The 19,401-nt window shown below is 33.4% G+C and overlaps 1 protein-coding gene across 1 annotated transcript; it reads left to right on the forward strand.

Moving 5' to 3' along the window:
• The first annotated feature begins 274 nt into the window (after positions 1-274).
• On the forward strand, positions 275-874 carry LOC100853893 (protein GLUTAMINE DUMPER 2). The gene has a single exon (XM_003633700.4). The coding sequence runs from the start codon at positions 391-393 to the stop codon at positions 682-684; it is 294 nt and encodes a 97-aa protein (XP_003633748.1). The 5' UTR covers positions 275-390; the 3' UTR covers positions 685-874.
• The last annotated feature ends 18,527 nt before the right edge of the window (positions 875-19,401 follow it).

Here is a 19,401-nt window from a genome sequence, read left to right on the forward strand (position 1 = left end):
ATATTGCGACTGTGTTGGTCCTTAGATCAGGCCATTACTAGTATTTCCGGTGGTGATCCACACCTCAAGGGATTTCATGATGCATTGTGTTAACATATATACAGGCCATGTTTCTAGCGCAAAGGTTGAACATGCATGGGGAGACACCCCATACCATAAATGAGAGTAGTGCTAGGGCTTTGATTAGTCAAAAAGAAGAAAGAAAATTCCTTGTGAATGGTTCTAGAAGTGTAATGCACAAGAGGGAATCTTCCATAGCGAGAAAGGCTTTAAGGTAATTTACAGGTCCAAGCGCACTTGGTAGTATATTCAAATCCTCCTTTATAAATATATGACATACCACCAAGCTCATTACAGTACACCGGCAAAACTCAGAAGAGGGAAAGAGAGATGATGGCAGCAGATACCACCTCCTCCAATGGATTTTGGCAGTTGAACTCTCCATTGCCATACCTGTTTGTTGGGTTGGCTCTACTGCTGGGCGTTATAGCGGTTGCACTCATCATACTATCCTGCTCACACAAACAGCCTCCTGCAGACTTGGCAACTGATGATGACAAAGATAAGCCACCAAAACCGATGCACACAGACCCAGACACCGTGCTCGTAGTCATGGCAGGAGACGACAGTCCCAAGTACCTGGCAAAGCCCATGGCGTCGACTACCCATACTGAGCAAGTCTGAGCTGGGGATCGTCCGTCACGGTAGACATGAAGTTCTTTATTTTCTCCTTACAGTATGGGCTTTTGTGTTTGTCAGAATTCTCGGGAATATGTAAAATTTTTAGGTTAGAGGGGATGTTAATCATCTTGTAAATTAGCTATGTATCGATCCATCTAATATATCGTTCATTATTTCTCCTTCTCTTTTATTATTTTCTGGTATGAATCAGTAGTTCTTTTTCCCCTCAGTGAAGAACAATATGAATTAGCACTCCAATTCATTTTGTATGACTTCAAAATCTGTCATCCTAAAGCTAAGAAAACTCAGATCATCATGTGTTTAGAGGCCCAGATAGATTACATCAACATAGGACTATAATTCTAAATTACAAGCAACCTCTTCTGCAGTTTGTCATCAACAAATGACTCTGTATGAGCAGTGGCATTGGCAATACAAATTTTGCAGATCCCATGTTTTTTTTTTTTTTTTTTTATCATCCAAAGGGAGCTACTGATAATTCAACTTAGTAACTTAGGCTACATTCGGAAATTATAACATTCCAAAATCTTAGATACAAAATGTTATTGAAATGTTCTAAAGGACTTTACCAGTATTAAGATTCGGGGGTTGTGAGTTAAGAAAAAAGGAATGAACTTTCAACATGGGTCTTGGTCTTAAGAAATGTTAGTTTAATACCGCACTGGCTGGGAATGGATAAGGTTGGAGGACGTGGCATCTCGAATATAATTTTTGGAGCAGGAAACTTTAGGAAACTGTAGTTTGAAAATGGAGAGAAGAGTAAGTAAAAAGAGGCATCCCAGATAGTCTAAAGCTTGCATTTCAAGTGGGTGACATTAGTTTGTTTTTGTTGGGCAATTTCCTTATTGAAGTTGATTGAAAATGACTGGCGACTCTCTTTCTGTATGTCTGGCAGCGCCCACTAAATCATCCAATGACTAATAATAGAGAAGACTAGGTGATTAGAAATTAGAATAAGAACCTTAGCTTGGCGATGAAGTAATGGATATTGGAAGTATGTATATGTTTCTTTCTCTTTTGCTTGTTGATCTGGGGTTTGTTCCAATTCCTTTCATCGTAGGTGCTCCATTAGGATAACCAAAGGATCCATTAACTTGTCCTTGAAGAATAAACTTGCGTTGACTTTAAATTGATTAAATCATGCAACATAGTTTCTAAGCAGTTCAAAAGGTAGCTTCGTAGTAATTTAATAATTAAGTTGTCTTTCATTGATTAAGAGAAATTACAAATTTTAATCCTATGTTTGATTTTTGGAAAATACTCAAAAGAGGGGTGGGGAATTTTTATTTTTATTTTTAAATTAATTTTCTTACATAGACATGTCTTGGAAAAAAAATGAAGAAAAAACATCGGGAAAAGAAAAGGAAAAATATTAAAAGTTTTTTCTTAGATAAAATTGAGTAAAGTTTGAAGAAAGTGTATTCTTTAACCATATAATTTTTTTCCCTCATCTTTTTTGTGGATGTCTGAAATGAAGAAAAAAGTTTCATGAATTTTTCTTATCTTCTTTTTTTTTTTTTATAATTTTTCTCTTTATTTTTTTTTTTTCAGACTTTTCAAGCATCAAATATAACATGCATAAAGAAAAAAGATAATTATTTCATAGAGAGGAGAATGAAATGAGTCAAATATTTTTTCCTCTATGGCACTTGAAGGGGCCAAAAGTTTGATTTCACTTCAGCCAAAAACAAGTACTTGTAAACTGAATCACCTTCAAGTAGTTTGGGAAAAATCTGCACTTGAAAAAGTTTGCATATATAAAGCACAAAAAAGACTATTGTAAGTACAACAAGAGTGAAAAATTATGATCCCAAGGCATATAAAACTTCCAACCTTACAAAAAGGAAAGAGACCTGAAAAAGTAAGAGATTTCATAAGAAACCATGAAGAAAACTTCATAAACACCTCCTTCCAACCAAAAAGGAGTAAATCCTCCTCCATGGAAGTCTCCCCATGCGAACATAATCTAAACCCTTTTTTGTATCTTTCACTGCATATATTTTAATAAAGAAGTATATTCAGAGATGAACCTTATCTTTCCCTTGGTCATAGCTTACACTTAAAACTATTTGAAGAAAAATTTAATATCTTCAGCACCCATATGGTATAATATATATCAAATTTTAAATCTCAACTCTTAATGTGTGTAACTAAATTTAGATTATGTATTGAATAAAAATATAAAGAAATATAAATTAGATATAACTAAATGAGATGAAACTACCAATAAATAAGACCAAGGTTCAAACATCCAACAATGACTCTTCTCTTATTTGAATGGTTTTGATGTCATTCAATTAGCATTTGAGTACATTATTTGAAATTTCTGTGTTTTCATTCATGTCTTATGTTTATCGTTTAAAGTTATAACACTAGAGCATTAGATTTTCCATGGTGACTTGACTTTACTTGGTCATTTTTTAACTTCTCTGTTCCTTTCTTTCCACCTACCTATGTTTGTGTGTCTATTAATATCAAATTAATTATTTTGTCTTTTAGCAATAATGAGATTGAACTCTTTTAAATTGTCAATAAAATAAAATAAAATAAAATTAATTTTCCTATGATAGAAAAAAGGTACCATAGAAATGATTAGGTAAAGATGGTTGAAAAATCAAACACATCACATTGACAATTTCCCTTCTTAATTTTCTTCTCCTTTTTGACGTTATCAGTGGATCATATGAGTTTAAATTTTCCTGTACTACCAAACCCAATTAAGTATAATAACTAATTGCAAGAGGCTATTATGGTTTTATGGTTCTAAGAACAGGCCATTACTAGTACTGTTAATCTTTTAATGATCATCCGGAGGGCATGACATTATATCCTAATTGGGTCTAGCCATTAATTCACAAGCAAAGCATAGAGCCATCTTGTTCATTTCTTGGCTGCAATAAATAATTTAACATTGGTGAGATATGGAGTAAGAAAAGTGATGAGAATATGAATCTTTCCTTATGGATGAAGTTATAGTTAGACTACTAACAGCATACGTGTGTTTCTTTCTTTGAAGCTTCTGGGGTTATGCACCAATTCTTTTCATATTAGAGTACAAAAAGCATCCACTATTTGGTTGGAGAATAACCCTTATATTATTACATGATACTAAATGATAGTACTCCACTCTTTCTCAGCAACTTACCCTTGTAGATTGGTATGAATAATGTGAAACTCATTATCGATCCATGTCTTTATTTTACTCACATGTATCCCTACAACCTTAATAAATTATGAAAACAAAAGGTCCTAAAAAAGCAGATTGATGAGTAATTTTTCTCAAAGAAAATATTATATAAGTAGGAAAGGGGGAGTGATTGGCTCCCAAGTGCCTGGTCAAGAAGGGAGATTGTTGGTGCTGGGGTCCCCTTAAAAGACCAGTTCACACTAACTTTGTAGAGGGCTAATCAGTGTTTCTGTTCTTGGAGCACTTGGTAACATCCTCATATAAATTACTCGAATTAGTTTGGTTTCAATATGCCTTGATCATTTTCACAATGAGGAAAGTATAATAATGATGCTGCAGGCTTTGTATGGTCATTTTTTAAATATTCTCTCATTCCTTCCTTGAAGTAACCTGCTTAAAGGGATATTAAATTGTTTGTATGACAACTTAGAATTGTTTCCTTCCCACTCTTGCAAATTCAATTATTATATACATATTTTGGAAAAAACTTATAATGTTAGAAAATTTTCATAATCACACATCTCAGCTGATTCATCAAATAGAGGAATTGTTCACATGTAAAGATTTTGAATGTCTAATGCAATAAAAAAAAAAAGGGCAAAACCAAACACCTTCTATTCTATTGTAATTGAGTATAGAAGACTCATGAGTTAAGGCTTCACTTAAATTTTCAAGGCTGATATCTCACATCAAATAAGAAAAAAGGTATGCGACTCTTCATATATATATATATATATATAAAGGGCATATTGGATTCAAAATGGATAATATCTGTATAGTTGAGAGTGAATTATTACAAATTGTATCGGATCTAATTATTGACTACGATCTTATAGAACACAATGTGACATTTTGTCTACATGAGAGGTAATTGTGATATTCCACACATGAGATGGAGTGAAAAAAGTATTTATGACATTATATATATGTATAAGTTTGTCTTAACCATGTAGATGTATTTTAAAATTGTAAAAGCTCAAGGTTGAGAGCTTCGTATCAGGTTGTAATAATTTACCATATTTGCATTTTGTAAAGATGATAATGTTAATCTTCCACTGGGTCATACCTATAAACAAGGAAGAAGATATAAAAAAATGTCATTACATCTCATTGATGATTGATGTATATTTATATACAAATAATGTTTGTGGGATAAACTTGACTTATATTCTAATTCAAACTCTATCTCTTACTCTAATTCAAATTTATAATAGACTTTTGTTCTAATTCAAATTTTATATCCTATTTTAATTCAAACTAACAATAAATAATAGATAAATACTAAAGAAAAACATTCACTTTTCCTATCATATTTTAACGTACTCCCTTAAGATGGAGCTCTAATACCATATAGAGAAGGAAATAAACAAGGAAAATCTAACATTGCATTCTCACTTATGATTGATGAATATTTAATACAAATAATGTTTGAGGATAAATGCCCACTTCTACTCTAATTTAACTTTTGGGTCCTATTTTAATTCAAATAAATAATAAATAAATAAATATTAAGGATAAACATCAACTTTCTCTTAAAATACGATCTCATTTTAAGTGTGTTGGTTCTCACAAAATTGACAAACCAAAAAGGAGAAAAATGTGGGGAGTTGGGTTGATGGATGCGACGGCTCGGCTACGTTAAGATGTTTCAATGATCATACTTGGGAAAAAAAGGTGTGGAATGTTGAAACCAAATATTAAGAAGGAAGCATTTGGGCGGCGAAAGGCCACTAGAGAATGTTGGGAGGGTGAGAACTGAGAAGGCTCTCGTGGCTCTCGTGGGTTTTGTTTAATGAATTAAAGAATGGGAATAAGGCAAGGAAACATCTTCACTTCATCATCTTCTTCAGTGGCAAACATATATATATATATACACTTTCTTTGGTGGCGAACACATGGGATCACAGTATGGTTCTGTTTCTGTTGTACAAAATCTTTCTCAAGATTACATGGGTGTGAACCAAAATTGGATCACATGATTGAATGGACATAGATATGTACCACCAGCTAGATGCAAGCTTTTGGGTTCAACTATTGACTGGATCATGATTCATGGCTGCCATCAACTGATGGCCGGTTATGTGATCATCCTCTTCATGGCGAGAAGTCGGTAAATTCCTGCCAATTAAGTTGGTAAATCCAAAAATTTTAGTCCTTGAAGGTTATGTTTGGTCTCCAACAACCAAACAAAGGAAAATGTTTAGACATTTGATTACTACCTTCAAAAAAGGTGTAATATATAAAAGTCAATTGCTTCCTTTCTTGTCTTTTTAACCACCATTAGTGAAAATGTTTAGACATTTGATTGTATTATATACAATCACACCCAGTAAGTATATAGTCTGTATTAAATTATTACCATCAGATCAGGCCACTGCTATCAGTTCTGGTCACCTGGGCTGGATAGGGTATTTTGGCAAGATGTCATTTTTGTAGTTTTTTTTTTCTTGGAATAATCAAATTATATCTCATACTTTCATAATTTTATGATAAATGATAGGAACTCTGACGTTGGGTGAGCCAAGCAAGCATCATATTTATTTATTTTTTCTATGTATTATAAAGAAAATTAAACATAAAAAACAAATAATTTAAAAATATATATATTTACGATATGGGGTCATGTCAGGACTCAGGATTGGGAATTGAAAGCTAGCTGTTATTTTCCCCATAAACAGATAGGACCTATAAAGCACAAAAGAGAATCTTCCTTTGGGACCAATGGCTCTTCATTAATATAAAATGTCCTAATGCTCTCCACTATTCAAACTTTCCCTCTATAAATACTGCACTCACCTTCCTCATTTCGTCGCACTTGCAGAAAAGAAAAACCCACAGAGAAAGAGATGAGGCCGGCAAACAGCAGCAGCTCCTCTAATGAAATATGGCGGTGGAATTCTCCATTCCCATACCTCTTTGGTGGGTTGGCTCTAATCTTAGGCCTCATAGGGGTTGCACTCATCATTCTATCCTGCTCACATAAGAAGAGGACTCCTTCACCCGATCATGACAAAGATAAACCCCCAAAGACCATCTGCACAGAACCAGACACAGTGCCGAGGGTCGTTGTCATTATGGCCGGAGACGAAAATCCCACCTACTTGGCAACACCAGTCCCCACTTCAACTACTGCCTCTGATGAACAAGTCTGAGTGTGTTTTTTTTTTTTTTTTTTTTTGTCCATCAGCTAGATTAGATAGATTATTACCAACTTAGGCCTTCTTCCATTCTTCATTTTCCCCTTCATTTACTTGGTTTTTTCTCTTTGTTTTTCACTTTCCGGGAATATGTAAAATGATGAGTATGAATAGATGTGTTCTTATGATCAATTAAGATATCTACAAGAATGGTTCGATCTTCCCCAATCCTACCTGTTCTGGTTTCTATGCTTTATGATTCGGCTGATACATGGAGGTGTTTCTTTTAGTATGATGAAAATATTTTGTGGTTTGCTTGAAAGGAGAATGGTGATAATGCCAGGGAATATGCTATAGACTTTAGTGAAGGGAATTCTTTCTCTAGATAGGTCCTGAAGAACCAGTTACGATAGCTTGTATTTCATTACTGGCATGGAGGTGGATGGGCAACCAATTTTGACAAACACTAACATGAAAGTATTTCAAATTATCGTTTTCCAACATTACAGACAATCTTGTTAAATATCCAAACCATCTTCTCTGCGGTAAAGTTTGCAGAACAACCGAAACAAATCATGTTTGTTTTAGCGTGGCATTTTGTTTGGTTACTTTTTGCAGGTTTTCAATCATCTGCAATCCACTTAGTTTATTTTTTCTTTTCTCCCCATAATTGAAGAACATAGTTAATTCCTCTTTTGCTTGCTTTGTCATCTTCCATTCTCACATCCAAATGTCTTATTACAAAAGTGTAATATTTAACCTATGCTTTTGCCTTTGAACTAAATAAATTCCCCTTCCTTCATTTGTGAAATTGTACATTGCTGGACAAGAAAAACATGAAAACTTAGGAACAACATAGAGTATGCATATACATTTTTCCCGTATTCTCTTTTCTCCATGTCTTGTACTGCAATTTCGCAAGGCTGCTGACATATAAAATAGGTACTTATCAATATTGGCTGGTGTGAGTGGGTTTGCGCGGCGGCTTGGAGACCCAAAAGTAAATGATGGTACAGTTGAATGACTTGGAAAAAGGTGATGACATTAACTGTGAATCATGGCAAACACTTGTGATATCCCCACTATGTTGTACAAGTTATAGACATTATTTCAGGATATTCTGTATTCTAAGGTGTATTACTGTGGAGACCCACATCCTTAGGGTCAACAGCTAGCACGTACATGTAATATTTTATTTAAGAATATAAAGTTTAAAACTTCAAGACAAAAATTTTGGTTTTATACATTTATCATTGTAAAAGTAAAAGGCAATAAGTAGCTTTTAGTATGAGCCTATATATTACAGAGATAAATGTATGAGCCTATGAGGTAAATGTACCCTACCAAGGTCTTAAGATCACGATATGGAATAACATTTCGCACGGAGATTTGTATATGGGAAGATATCAATAGTTCCAGTGAAACTTCAATCCAACTCAACCGGGTAGAGTGGATTTTTCTCCTTAATAGTGGTCAATGGTCACTAGGGAACTTATGATTAAGCTTACTCACACATCATAATAACATTCCATGAGGTCAACAAGCACCAAATCCTGAAATAACTAAGCATGCTGGTTTTTCAAACAAGCTTAACAGCATTTTAATGTTTGTTAAAGTTCAAATATTTAATTTAGATGGTGTCAGTTGGAACCCACACAATTGGGTATTAATAATATTTTTATTAAAATAATACTTTATTGCATTTTATTTTCAATGTAATAACAAACCTATTTATAATAGTCTCACCTCTCAAAAAAACATGATCTCCAAAAGAATTCCCCTCAAACTCTCAAAATCGTCTTCCGTATCTCAATTACAATCCGTATCCTCAAAGAGTCCTATCTTTTCCAAAAATTTCAATGTGCTTGATCTCTAAAATCCATAACCAGCCCATGTATGCCCCAAATCTGATATGCAGCCGCACCCACTTATGGAGACTCCTCTCCATTATAAAAATCTCACCTAAATCTCAATCTCCAAACTCAATCCCCCTAATCTCCCCAAGAGTAGCGTGAATATCCTCCAAGAGTCCTATGGGCAGCCGTGTATTCCCATATGTGGTCCTCCGAAATCTCACATTTCCTTATTTCTTTCCATGTGGCTAGTCATGTACACCTCTCAAAAAAGACAAATATATCTATATATATATATATATATATATATATATACTTAAATTCTCCAACCGTGTCTTCCATGTTTTCCTAAATAGTCTTATCCTTTCCCAACTCTCCATGGCCGTGTATCCTCTCAAAAAATCCCCAAAGACCACTTTTTTTCCTTGTCCTTTCCATGTGGCCGTGCACAAAAACCAATCTCAATCTCCATGCCTATGCCATGCATATCTTATAAGAGTATCCTTAAAATCTCAAAAATCAATTTTAATCTCCATGCGTCAAGGTGACATGAAACTAACATAAAGTATACCTAAATGGAATAAACTAAATATGCATCTAGATGAACTATCTTAAAGTATACCTAAACTAAAGTGTAACTAATTTTTTCTTTTAAATGGAACTAAGTGAACTAAACCTAAAATATAATTAAGTGAATTGAGCTAAAATATAACTAAATGAATTGAGCTAAAATGTAACTAAGTGAATTGAACTAAAGTACCAATAAATGAACTAAGTTAAAGTGCCACAAAGTGAGCTAAATATACGATGCAACTAAGTGACCTAGACTTAAGGTTGTCACTAGGTGAGCTAAGTTAAAATGTAACTAAGTGAACTAAACTTAAGCTAAAGTGTAACTAAGTGAGCTAAACCTAAGGTGTCACTAAGTGAGCTAGACTTAAAGTGCAACTAAGTGAGTTGAACTTGAGGTAAAGTGCAACTAAGTGAACTAAACCTATGATACAACTAAGTGAGCTAGACCTAAGGTGTTATCAAATGAGCTGAAAGTGTAACTAGGTGAGCTAAACCTAAGGTGCAATTAATTAAGTTAGGCCTAAGGTACCACTAAATGAACTAAGTTAAGGTACAACAAAGTGAGTTAAACTTAAGGTGCAACTAAGTAATCTAAACCTAAAAATGCAACTAAGTGAATTAAGCTATAGATGCACTAAAAATTAAAATTAATCATGCAATAAAATAAAAAATCATTTATGAACTCAAAAAATAAGATCACTTGCAATTACAATACAAAATCAAATATGAACTCAAAATTAAAATCATACGTACATTCCAAATCAAGAATCAAATGTGAACTTAAAATTTAAATCACTCATGCACTAAAAATTAATCATGTAATAAAATCAATCAATCATGCACTTCAAACATCAAATAAAAATCACCTATACACTCAAAATATCAAAAATCGATCACAAACTAAAAATAAAATAACAAATCAAAGTTCATTTAACCTAAAAACATGCAATAAAAATCAAAATGAAACCTAATGTGCTAAAAACAACAAAGCCTAAACGAAAGAAGGATTCTCTAAAAAAACAAACTTCTAAACTAAACTTAGAACCACTAAAAAAATCACACTAAGCATCCATATAATCCCTCCAAGATATATCTTCCAAAAGGAGTCTAAAAATAATGATAAGGTGAGTAATAGTGGACCACCAATGAAGGCACAATAAAAGCTCAAAAATATATCCTAAGTGTGCAATGAGGGATCATAGGATAATATGTGCTAAGAGGGCAAAATAGAGGATCTACAATTGTCATTTCCTTTAGAATAATTTTTGTCACCATCTTCATCTCTATTATTGAAGTTGTTGTGTCCTTCTTGACCTCTACCACAACCACAACCTCCTATAGATGCTTTACTTTGCAAGACTTACTCCAAATTAATAGAGTTGATTCCATTCCCTTGTTGTTTACTACCGGATTCTTTGATTTATTTGTTGTTCATGCGAACACAATAAATTCATCAACCCCTCGACTGTGAGAGTGAAGATATATCATTTCCTTCTTTAATAACTATAGTAGCATAGTCGAATTTCGCATTTAAAGATTACATAATTTTCTTCACTATTCATTGATCATCAAGCTTTTTTACCATTAACCACATTTGGTTTACAATGGTTTGTGCTTGATCAAAATAATCTGAGATTAATTTAGAGTCATTCATGCAAAGAGACTTGAGTTCACCTCTTAATGCTTGCAACTTAATTCATTTGATACAATTATCTCCTTTGTATAATTTTTGTAGAGTAACACATACTTTTTTTTTATATTATTATTTCCACCTTTGATATTTTCTCAAATATGTTTTCACCTACTATTTGGAATATTGTATAGAGTGATTTTTTTTTAATCTTTTTTTTTAGAATCTTTCAATGAATCTTTCTACCCCTTTGATAGTGCCTCAAATTCTTTTGAATCGACCACTTCAATGTAACCGTTGTTTACTAAATCCCATAAATCTTAAAATCTAAAGCATCTAAATACACTAATTATTGAAATTTTAACCTTTGAATTTTAGGAGTTGAGGATGAATTAAGTAATAATTTGTAGTTATACTTTCATCAACAAAATTGCAACTTTCTTGTGATTCTGCCCATTCCCTGATATTCTAGCTATGATCTAGCATTTCACCTTCCCTGATCTTTTGGTTTTCGAAACCATTTGTTGGAACCCAATATTGATAATATTTTTTACTAAAATAACACTTCATTGCTTTCTATTATTTAATATAATAACAAACTAATCATACTTCCACTAGAATTCTAATTCCTTGGACCAAAAGTCCTAATTAATATAAAAAAAATCTAAATAAATAACAATTCCTAATGTTTCTCAAATTCCTAAAATTCTTTTGATTTGACTTTAAGCGAGATTATAATTTCAACAAACCTTTGATTTGGTTATGCCTTGTAGCTCTCAAGTTTTCGGTTCCCGCGATGACAGTTCTTCCTCCATAAGGCGCTAGCAAAATGGAGATTTGAGGAGGTAATTGTCCCATACGCTTTTCGACCCCTTTGTGGTACATGTTAGCAATTCCATCTTCTGAGCCTAGACTAGTTCTTCGTATTTTCGTTCAAGTGCAGTACCGAGTGGTGGTCGAGCTCGAGTAGTTTTACTATGGAATTGGTAGGAAGTGGTCTGTTTGTCTTATTGATGAGTCACACTGACTGACTCAAAGGATATGTTGTGCTTGCCACTTAACAATTCAGGCCAAAAAATTGCAGAAAAATAGTTGATGTCATTGTCTTTTATAAATCTATTCCATTAGCACTAACATTTTCTTCCACCCTCAATTATTTATTCATTTGTAAGATCTGTCTAACCTTATATATCATCCACTAATTGCAAGGAATTAGAACAGACCAAATGCAAACAATCCGGAAAAATACAGGTCGTAAAATTTAATTTTAGAATCAATGGGCAGAATGGAAAATAGGGGATCGATCGTCGAGTGGGTCATTACAATATTTGCCATCATTCCATGAGGACCTTTGACAAAAACACACCCCATAATGATCATTTCTTTTCTTTTTCTCCTTTGTGTAGACTGTTGACATGGTTAGTGGGTCATGACTTCATTTTATAGACCATTCAACTGCACACAATCATCAAATCCAATATTACGACTGTATTGCCCGTTAGATCAGGCCATTACTAGTATTTCAGGCGGTGATCCACACCTCAAAGGATTTCATGATGCCATTGTGTTAACATATATACGGGCCATGTTTCTAGCGTAGAGATTGAACAAGGGGAGACACCCAATACCATAAATGAGAGTAGTGCTAGGGCTTTGATCAGTCGAAAAGAAAGAAAGAAAAAGGGAAACAATTTACATAACTTACAATGGAGAAGAGATTGATTGAAAATTTTATTATTTTTCCATGTAAATGGTTCTAGAAGCGTAAGGCACAAGAGGGAATCTTCCATGGCGAGAAAGGCTTTAAGGTTTTTTACAGGTCCAAGTGCACTTGGTAGAATATTCAAATCCTCCTTTATAAATATATGACATACCACCAAGCTCATTACAGTACACCGGCAAAACTCAGAAGAGGGAAAGAGAGATTATGACAGTAGATACCACCTCCTCCAATGGATTTTGGCAGTTGAACTCTCCATTGCCATACCTGTTTGTTGGGTTGGCTCTACTGCTGGGCCTTATTGCGGTTGCATTCGTCGTGCTATCCTGCTCACACAAACACCCTTCTGCAGACTTGGCAACTGATGATGAAAAAGATAAGCCACCAAAACTGATGCACACAGACCCAAACACGGCGCCAAGGATCGTAGTCATGGCAGGAGACGACAACCCCAAGTACCTGGCAAAGCCCATGGCGTCGGCTCCCCATACTGAGCAAGTCTGAGCTAAGGATCATCCCTTACAGTAAACATCAAGTTCTTGTTTTCTCCTTACAGTATGGGCTTTTGTGTTTGTCAGAATTCTCAGGAATATGTAAATTTGTTTAGGTTAGAGGGGATGTTAATCATCTTGTAAATTAGCTATGCATCGATCCATCTAATATATCGTTCATTATTTCTCCTCCTCTTTTATTATTTTCTGTTATGAATCAGTAGTTCTTTTTCCCCTCAGTGAAGAACAATATGAATTAGTACTCCAAATCATTTTATGTAACTTCAAAATCTATCATCCTAAAACTAAGAAAACTCAGATCACCCTGTCTTTGGATCTTGGAAGCAATTACTTTTACAGGTGCAGATAGAATATATAGTAGTTGAATGTTATGTCAAGCTAAAGAAGAAACACAGGTATATATGATGTTATATATGGTGCAAACAATTTCTACATTAAGCTTATTTTTAGTAAGTACCCAAAGGACTATAATTCTTGATTACAAGCAACCCCTTCTGCAGTGTGTCATCAATAAACGACTTAGTGTATGAGCAGTGGCATTGGAAATATAAATTAATTTTGGAGATCCTTGTTTTTTGATCTACCAAAAGGAGCTACTGAAAATTCAACTCAGAGCTTTTGAAAACTGTTATAAAGGACTTTACCAGTATTAAGATTCGGGGCTTGTGAGTTTAGAGAAAAGGAATTGACTTTCAACATGGGTCTTGGTCTTGAGAAATGTTAGTTTAATGCAGCACTAGCTGGGAATGGATAAGGTTGGCGGACGTGGCATCTCGAATATAATTTTTGGAGCAGGAAACTTTAGGAGACCATGGTTTGAAAACGGAGAGAAGAGCAAGTAAAAAGAGGCATCCCAGATAGTCTAAAGCTTGCATTTCAAGTTGGTGAAATTAGTTTTTATTTTTAATTTTTAATTTTTAATTAATTGTTTATTTATTGTGTTAGGTGATTTCCTTATTGAAGTTGATTGAAAATGCCTGGCGACTCTCTCTGCATGTTTTGCATAGCCCACTAAATCATCCAATGAGTAATAATGGAGAAGACAAATTGATTAGAAATTAGAATATGAACCTTAGCTTGGGGATGAAGTAGTGGACATGGGAAGTAGAATATGATAAGGGGTTTTCTCCAATTCTTTTCATCTTAGGTGCTCGATTAGGATAAACAAAGGATCCATTAACTTGTTATTGAAGAATAAACTTAGGTTGCCTTTAAATTTAAATGACACTACAAGATTTGTAAGCGGTTCAAAATTTTGAAGCGAGTAGTAATTTAATAATTAAATTGTCTATCATTGAGTAAAAGAAACTATAAACTTTAAGATTGTGTTTGATAGTTGAAAAATACTTTTAAAAAAATGTTTAAAAAATTAATTTCGTATATAGACATTTTGTGATGAAAAAAATGAGAATAGGCAACAAGAAAAATGAGAACACACATAAATTTACATGGAAAATCCTAGACGAGAAATTTCATGAAGTCAATCTTTAAAACTCTGCATAACACAAACTTTTTTTTTTTTGTATCATATCACCACGAGAGAGCAATTGACTCCACATTCACTGAAAATTCCTTTTGTTTTCATCTTCTATGCTCCGTGATCTTTTATTCTTCTAGAAATCTTCAACCTAAGCTCTGATACCAATTTGTTATGACGACGGAAGCTTTGATGCAAACATTGTTAATCAAGAACACAAAAATAAAATAATCAACACAAACAGTATATGAGGTTTTAACGTGATTCTGCCAACCAGGCTTGTTGATGGCAAAATTCCCCTGCTACAGTAGTCGTCACCAGCAACGGAATCTCGATCAACGTATAGTAGTAATTCCTCATTCCTCCTGCAAAAATATGTCCGGACAGGATGTCCGAACACACCCTCCGATGGTTTTGTTAGCCATGGCTCAAGAGATCAAAGCTATCAGGCTTTTTCAGGGATAGTTAGGCTTACCTTCCTCCTTGTGTGAAGACTCTTTTATATAGTGTCAGAAAGTATGGCCTCGCTGTGCTAGCGGGTCCCATCGTCATGATTGCGGCTCATAAGGTGGCAAAGCAATCATGACATTTCTGGTGCCAAGTGGCGGTTGCCACTTCAATTATGACATTTTTGGCGCTAGGCGGCGGCTGTCACTTCAGTTATAACATTAAATATCGAGGATGTGTCAGACACTTTGATAAGATTTAGGAATATCTTGCCTCTTTAAATATCGGGAATGTGTCAGGCTCTCTGATAAGATTTGGGAATATCCTGTCGAGTTTATCTTGCATTGAAGATGAGTGACAGTTCAGGAGACTTGGTCGTCAATATTATCTGAGTTTGCTTTTTTATTGTGGGCGGAAATGGATCCGGCGAATCGCGAGTGTCTGACGAGCTAAGTTGTCTGGGGAATCTGAAATGGTGGCTGCGAATGTTCTCCGGGTACGCGCTATCAGAGTATCCGGACATGCTTGACCGGGGAAGTTGAATCGCCCTTCTCTTTCATCCGGCGGTAGACGCTGAATGTGAAATATCAGGAGAAGGTGGAACGTCGGCCGGATCCGGATGTGAGATATCCGGATGATGTGGAACGTCGGCTGGATCCAGATGTGAGATATTCGGATGAGGTGGAACGTCGGCCGGACAAAATAGCGGCTGTGAGACATCCAGATAAGATAGAATGTCGGTCGGATAAAATTCTTATCCGGATGGAATGAGCTATGCTGCTCGTCTTAAGGGGGAGAGAGCCACATGACATTTTTTAGGGACGATCCCACAAGGCCTACATTCACAGATGAGAGAAAATCATTTCACTATACAATAAATAACATTATAGAGGACAGAATCAGATACAACTATTGGGTTTTCGAAACATTCCATGTTTCCCTACTCTTCATATCCCTATCCTATCATAAGTCCTCTCACTCCACTAGGTACCTTCCATTCTTCCTCACATCTCTATCTATCTCATATAGTCTTTGTAGACTCATCTCCATCTCATAACTTTTTCTCCTCATAACCTAAAATATTTATAGAGATATTTCCAACAACCTTCCTTACTCTATAAGGAAGTCTAATATTACAATAATATATTAAACTTAGAAAATATTTTATACAATATTCTTTACAAAAAAAAAAAAAATCTATACTAATTAGGAATTTGGGACACTTTCTAACACGTCATATAAAAAAAAAAATGGACAATTGTGTTTTGAACCTAGTTAGACCCAAAAATTAAGCTTTGGTCCATATAAGTTCACCATTTAAGCCCAAGATCTAGAGAAAGTGTGAAAATTAAGAAGAAGGATATGAATTTTTTATCTTTCCAAAAATGACCTTAATTTATTGACTATAAAAAAAAACATTAATTTAAATTTTATTCCTTTTATAAACCTCAATAAAATTTAATTTAATTTAATGATTTGAAAAAAAAAATACACCATTTTCCAAAAAAAATTAAAAATTAAATATTATTATTATTATTTAAAAATTCAAACATCTTGGAAAATATATATATTTAAAATTATGTATGTAAAAAATAACTAAAAATATGTCAAAATTATTTTTTAAAAATGATATATATTTAGAATATATTTTTAAAAAAATTAGTTGTCTAAAAATAATAAATTTTCAGAATAATTATTAAAAAAAATTAAGATAAAAAAGTTTGTCAAACATTATGGTAGAAAATATTCAAAATAGTTTTGAAGGGTATATGGGTCTTTTCACATTTTATATCATTCCCCTCAATTATGCAACTTTTATGGGTCAAATATTAATTTTTGAGCCCAAATAGGTCCAAAACATAATTATCCCTAAAAAAATGAAGAAAAAATATTTAAAAATAGACAAGAAAAAAATATGAAAACATTTTGAAAAGTTTAGAAAAAGTGTATTCTTTAATCATATAATTTTTTTTCCCTAATCAACTTTTCAAATTTTTCTTACCTTTTTTTTCTTATAATTTTTCTCTCCATTTTGTTTTCTCAAACTTTTCAAGAATCAAATATAATATGAAAAAAAATGATAATTATATGATAGAGAGGAGAATGAAATGAATCGAATGGTGAAAAACTTTATGGTACCTGAAGAGAGGCTAAAAGTTTGATTTCATTTTGGTAAAAAACAAGTACTTGTGAATTGAACCACCTTCAAGTAGCTCAAAAAAATTTTGCACTTGAAAAAGTTTGCATAAAGCATAAAAAAATTACAAGTACGAGAAGAGGTGAAAAATTATTATTACCAAGAATATAAAACTTTCAACCTTACAAAAAGGAAAGACACCCGCAAAAGTAAGAAGTTTCATAGAAATCTCAAAGAAAACTCTATAAACACCTCCTTCCAACCAAAAAGAAGGGCAAGTCCTCCTCCATGGAAGTTCCCCCTTGCTAACAGAACCTAAACCCTCTCTTGTATCATTCACAACATTTTTATTTTATTTTTAATAAAAGAAGTTTGTTTAGAGAATGAACCTTCTCTTTCCCTTGCTCACATCCTACTCTTAAAACTATCTTAAGAAAAATTTAGCATCTTCAACACCTATGTAGTTGAATAAAATCAAATTTTAAGTCTGAACTCTTGATGCATGTAACTAAATTTAGATTATTGAATAAAGATATAAAAAATAAAAATTAGATATAAATAAATGAGATGAAATTACAGATAAATAAGATCAAGGCTCAAACATTCACCAATGAGTCTTTCTCTTGTTTGAATGGTTTTGATGTCATTCAATTAACATTTCTATATGTTACTTGAAATTCCTATGTTTTCAAACATGCCTTTATGTTTATTATTTAAAGTTATTATAGTGCACCAGATTTTCTAGGATGACTTACTTTACTTGGTCATTTTTAAATTTCTTTGTTCCTTTCCTTCCCTTGACCTATGTTTGTGTGTTTATTATTTTCAAATTATTTTTGTCTTTTAGCAATGAGATTGAGCTCTTTTGAATCGTCAATAAACTAAAATTAAATAAAATTAATTTTCCTAGGATAGAAAAAAGGCACTATTGAAATGATTAGGTAAAGATAGTTGAAAATTCAACCACATCATGCTGACAACTTCCCTTGTTAATTTTCTTCTCCTTTTTGATGTTATTAGTGGATCATGAATTTATATTTTCCCATACTACCGAACCCATTTAAGTATAACAATTAATTGCAAGAGACTATTATGATATTATGGTTCTAGAACAGGCCATTACTAGTGTTGTTAATCTTTTAATGATCCGGAGGACATGACCTAATATCCTAATTGGGTCTAGCCATTAATTCACAAGCAAAAAATAGAGCCATCTTGTTCATTTCATGGCTGCAATAAATAATTTAAGATTAGTGAAATATAAGGTAAGCAAAGTGATGATGAGAATATGAACCTTTCCTTATGGATGAAGTTATAGTTAAGACTACTAACAGCATGTACATGTGTTTCTTTCTTTGAAGCTTCTGGGGTTATGCACCAATTCTTTTCATATTAGAGTACAAAAAGCATCCACTATACCCTTATATTATTACTTGATACTAAATGATAGTACTCCACTCTTTCTCAGCAACTTACCCTTGTAGATTGGTATGAATAATGTGAAACTCATTTTCCATCCATGTCTTTATTTTACTCACAAGTACCCCTACAACCTCAATAAATTATGAAAACAAAAGGTCCTAAAAAAAGGCAGATTGACGAATGGTTTTTCTGAAAGAAAATATTACATTAGTGGGAAATGGGTGAATACTTGGCTCCCAAGTGCCTGGTCAAGAAGGGAGATTGTTGATGTTGGGGTCCCCTTAAAAGACAAGTTCACACTAACTTTGTAGAGGGCGAATCATTGTTTCTGTTCTTTGAGCACTTGGTAACATCCTCATATAAATTACTCAAATTAATTTGGATTCAAATATTCCTTGATCATTTCCACAATCAGGAAAGTATAATAATGGTGCTGCAGACTTTCCATGGTCATTTTTTAAACATTCTTTCATTCCTTCCTTGAAGCAACCTGCTTAATTAAAGGGTCATTAAGTTGTTTGTATGACAACTTGAATTTGGATTTTGCATGTCCAATGCAAAAATAATAATAATAATTGTCTTCTTTTGTAAGATATTATAGAAG

This window comes from Vitis vinifera, chromosome 14, assembly GCF_030704535.1.
Source record: "Vitis vinifera cultivar Pinot Noir 40024 chromosome 14, ASM3070453v1".
Classification (NCBI taxonomy): Eukaryota; Viridiplantae; Streptophyta; class Magnoliopsida; order Vitales; family Vitaceae; genus Vitis; species Vitis vinifera.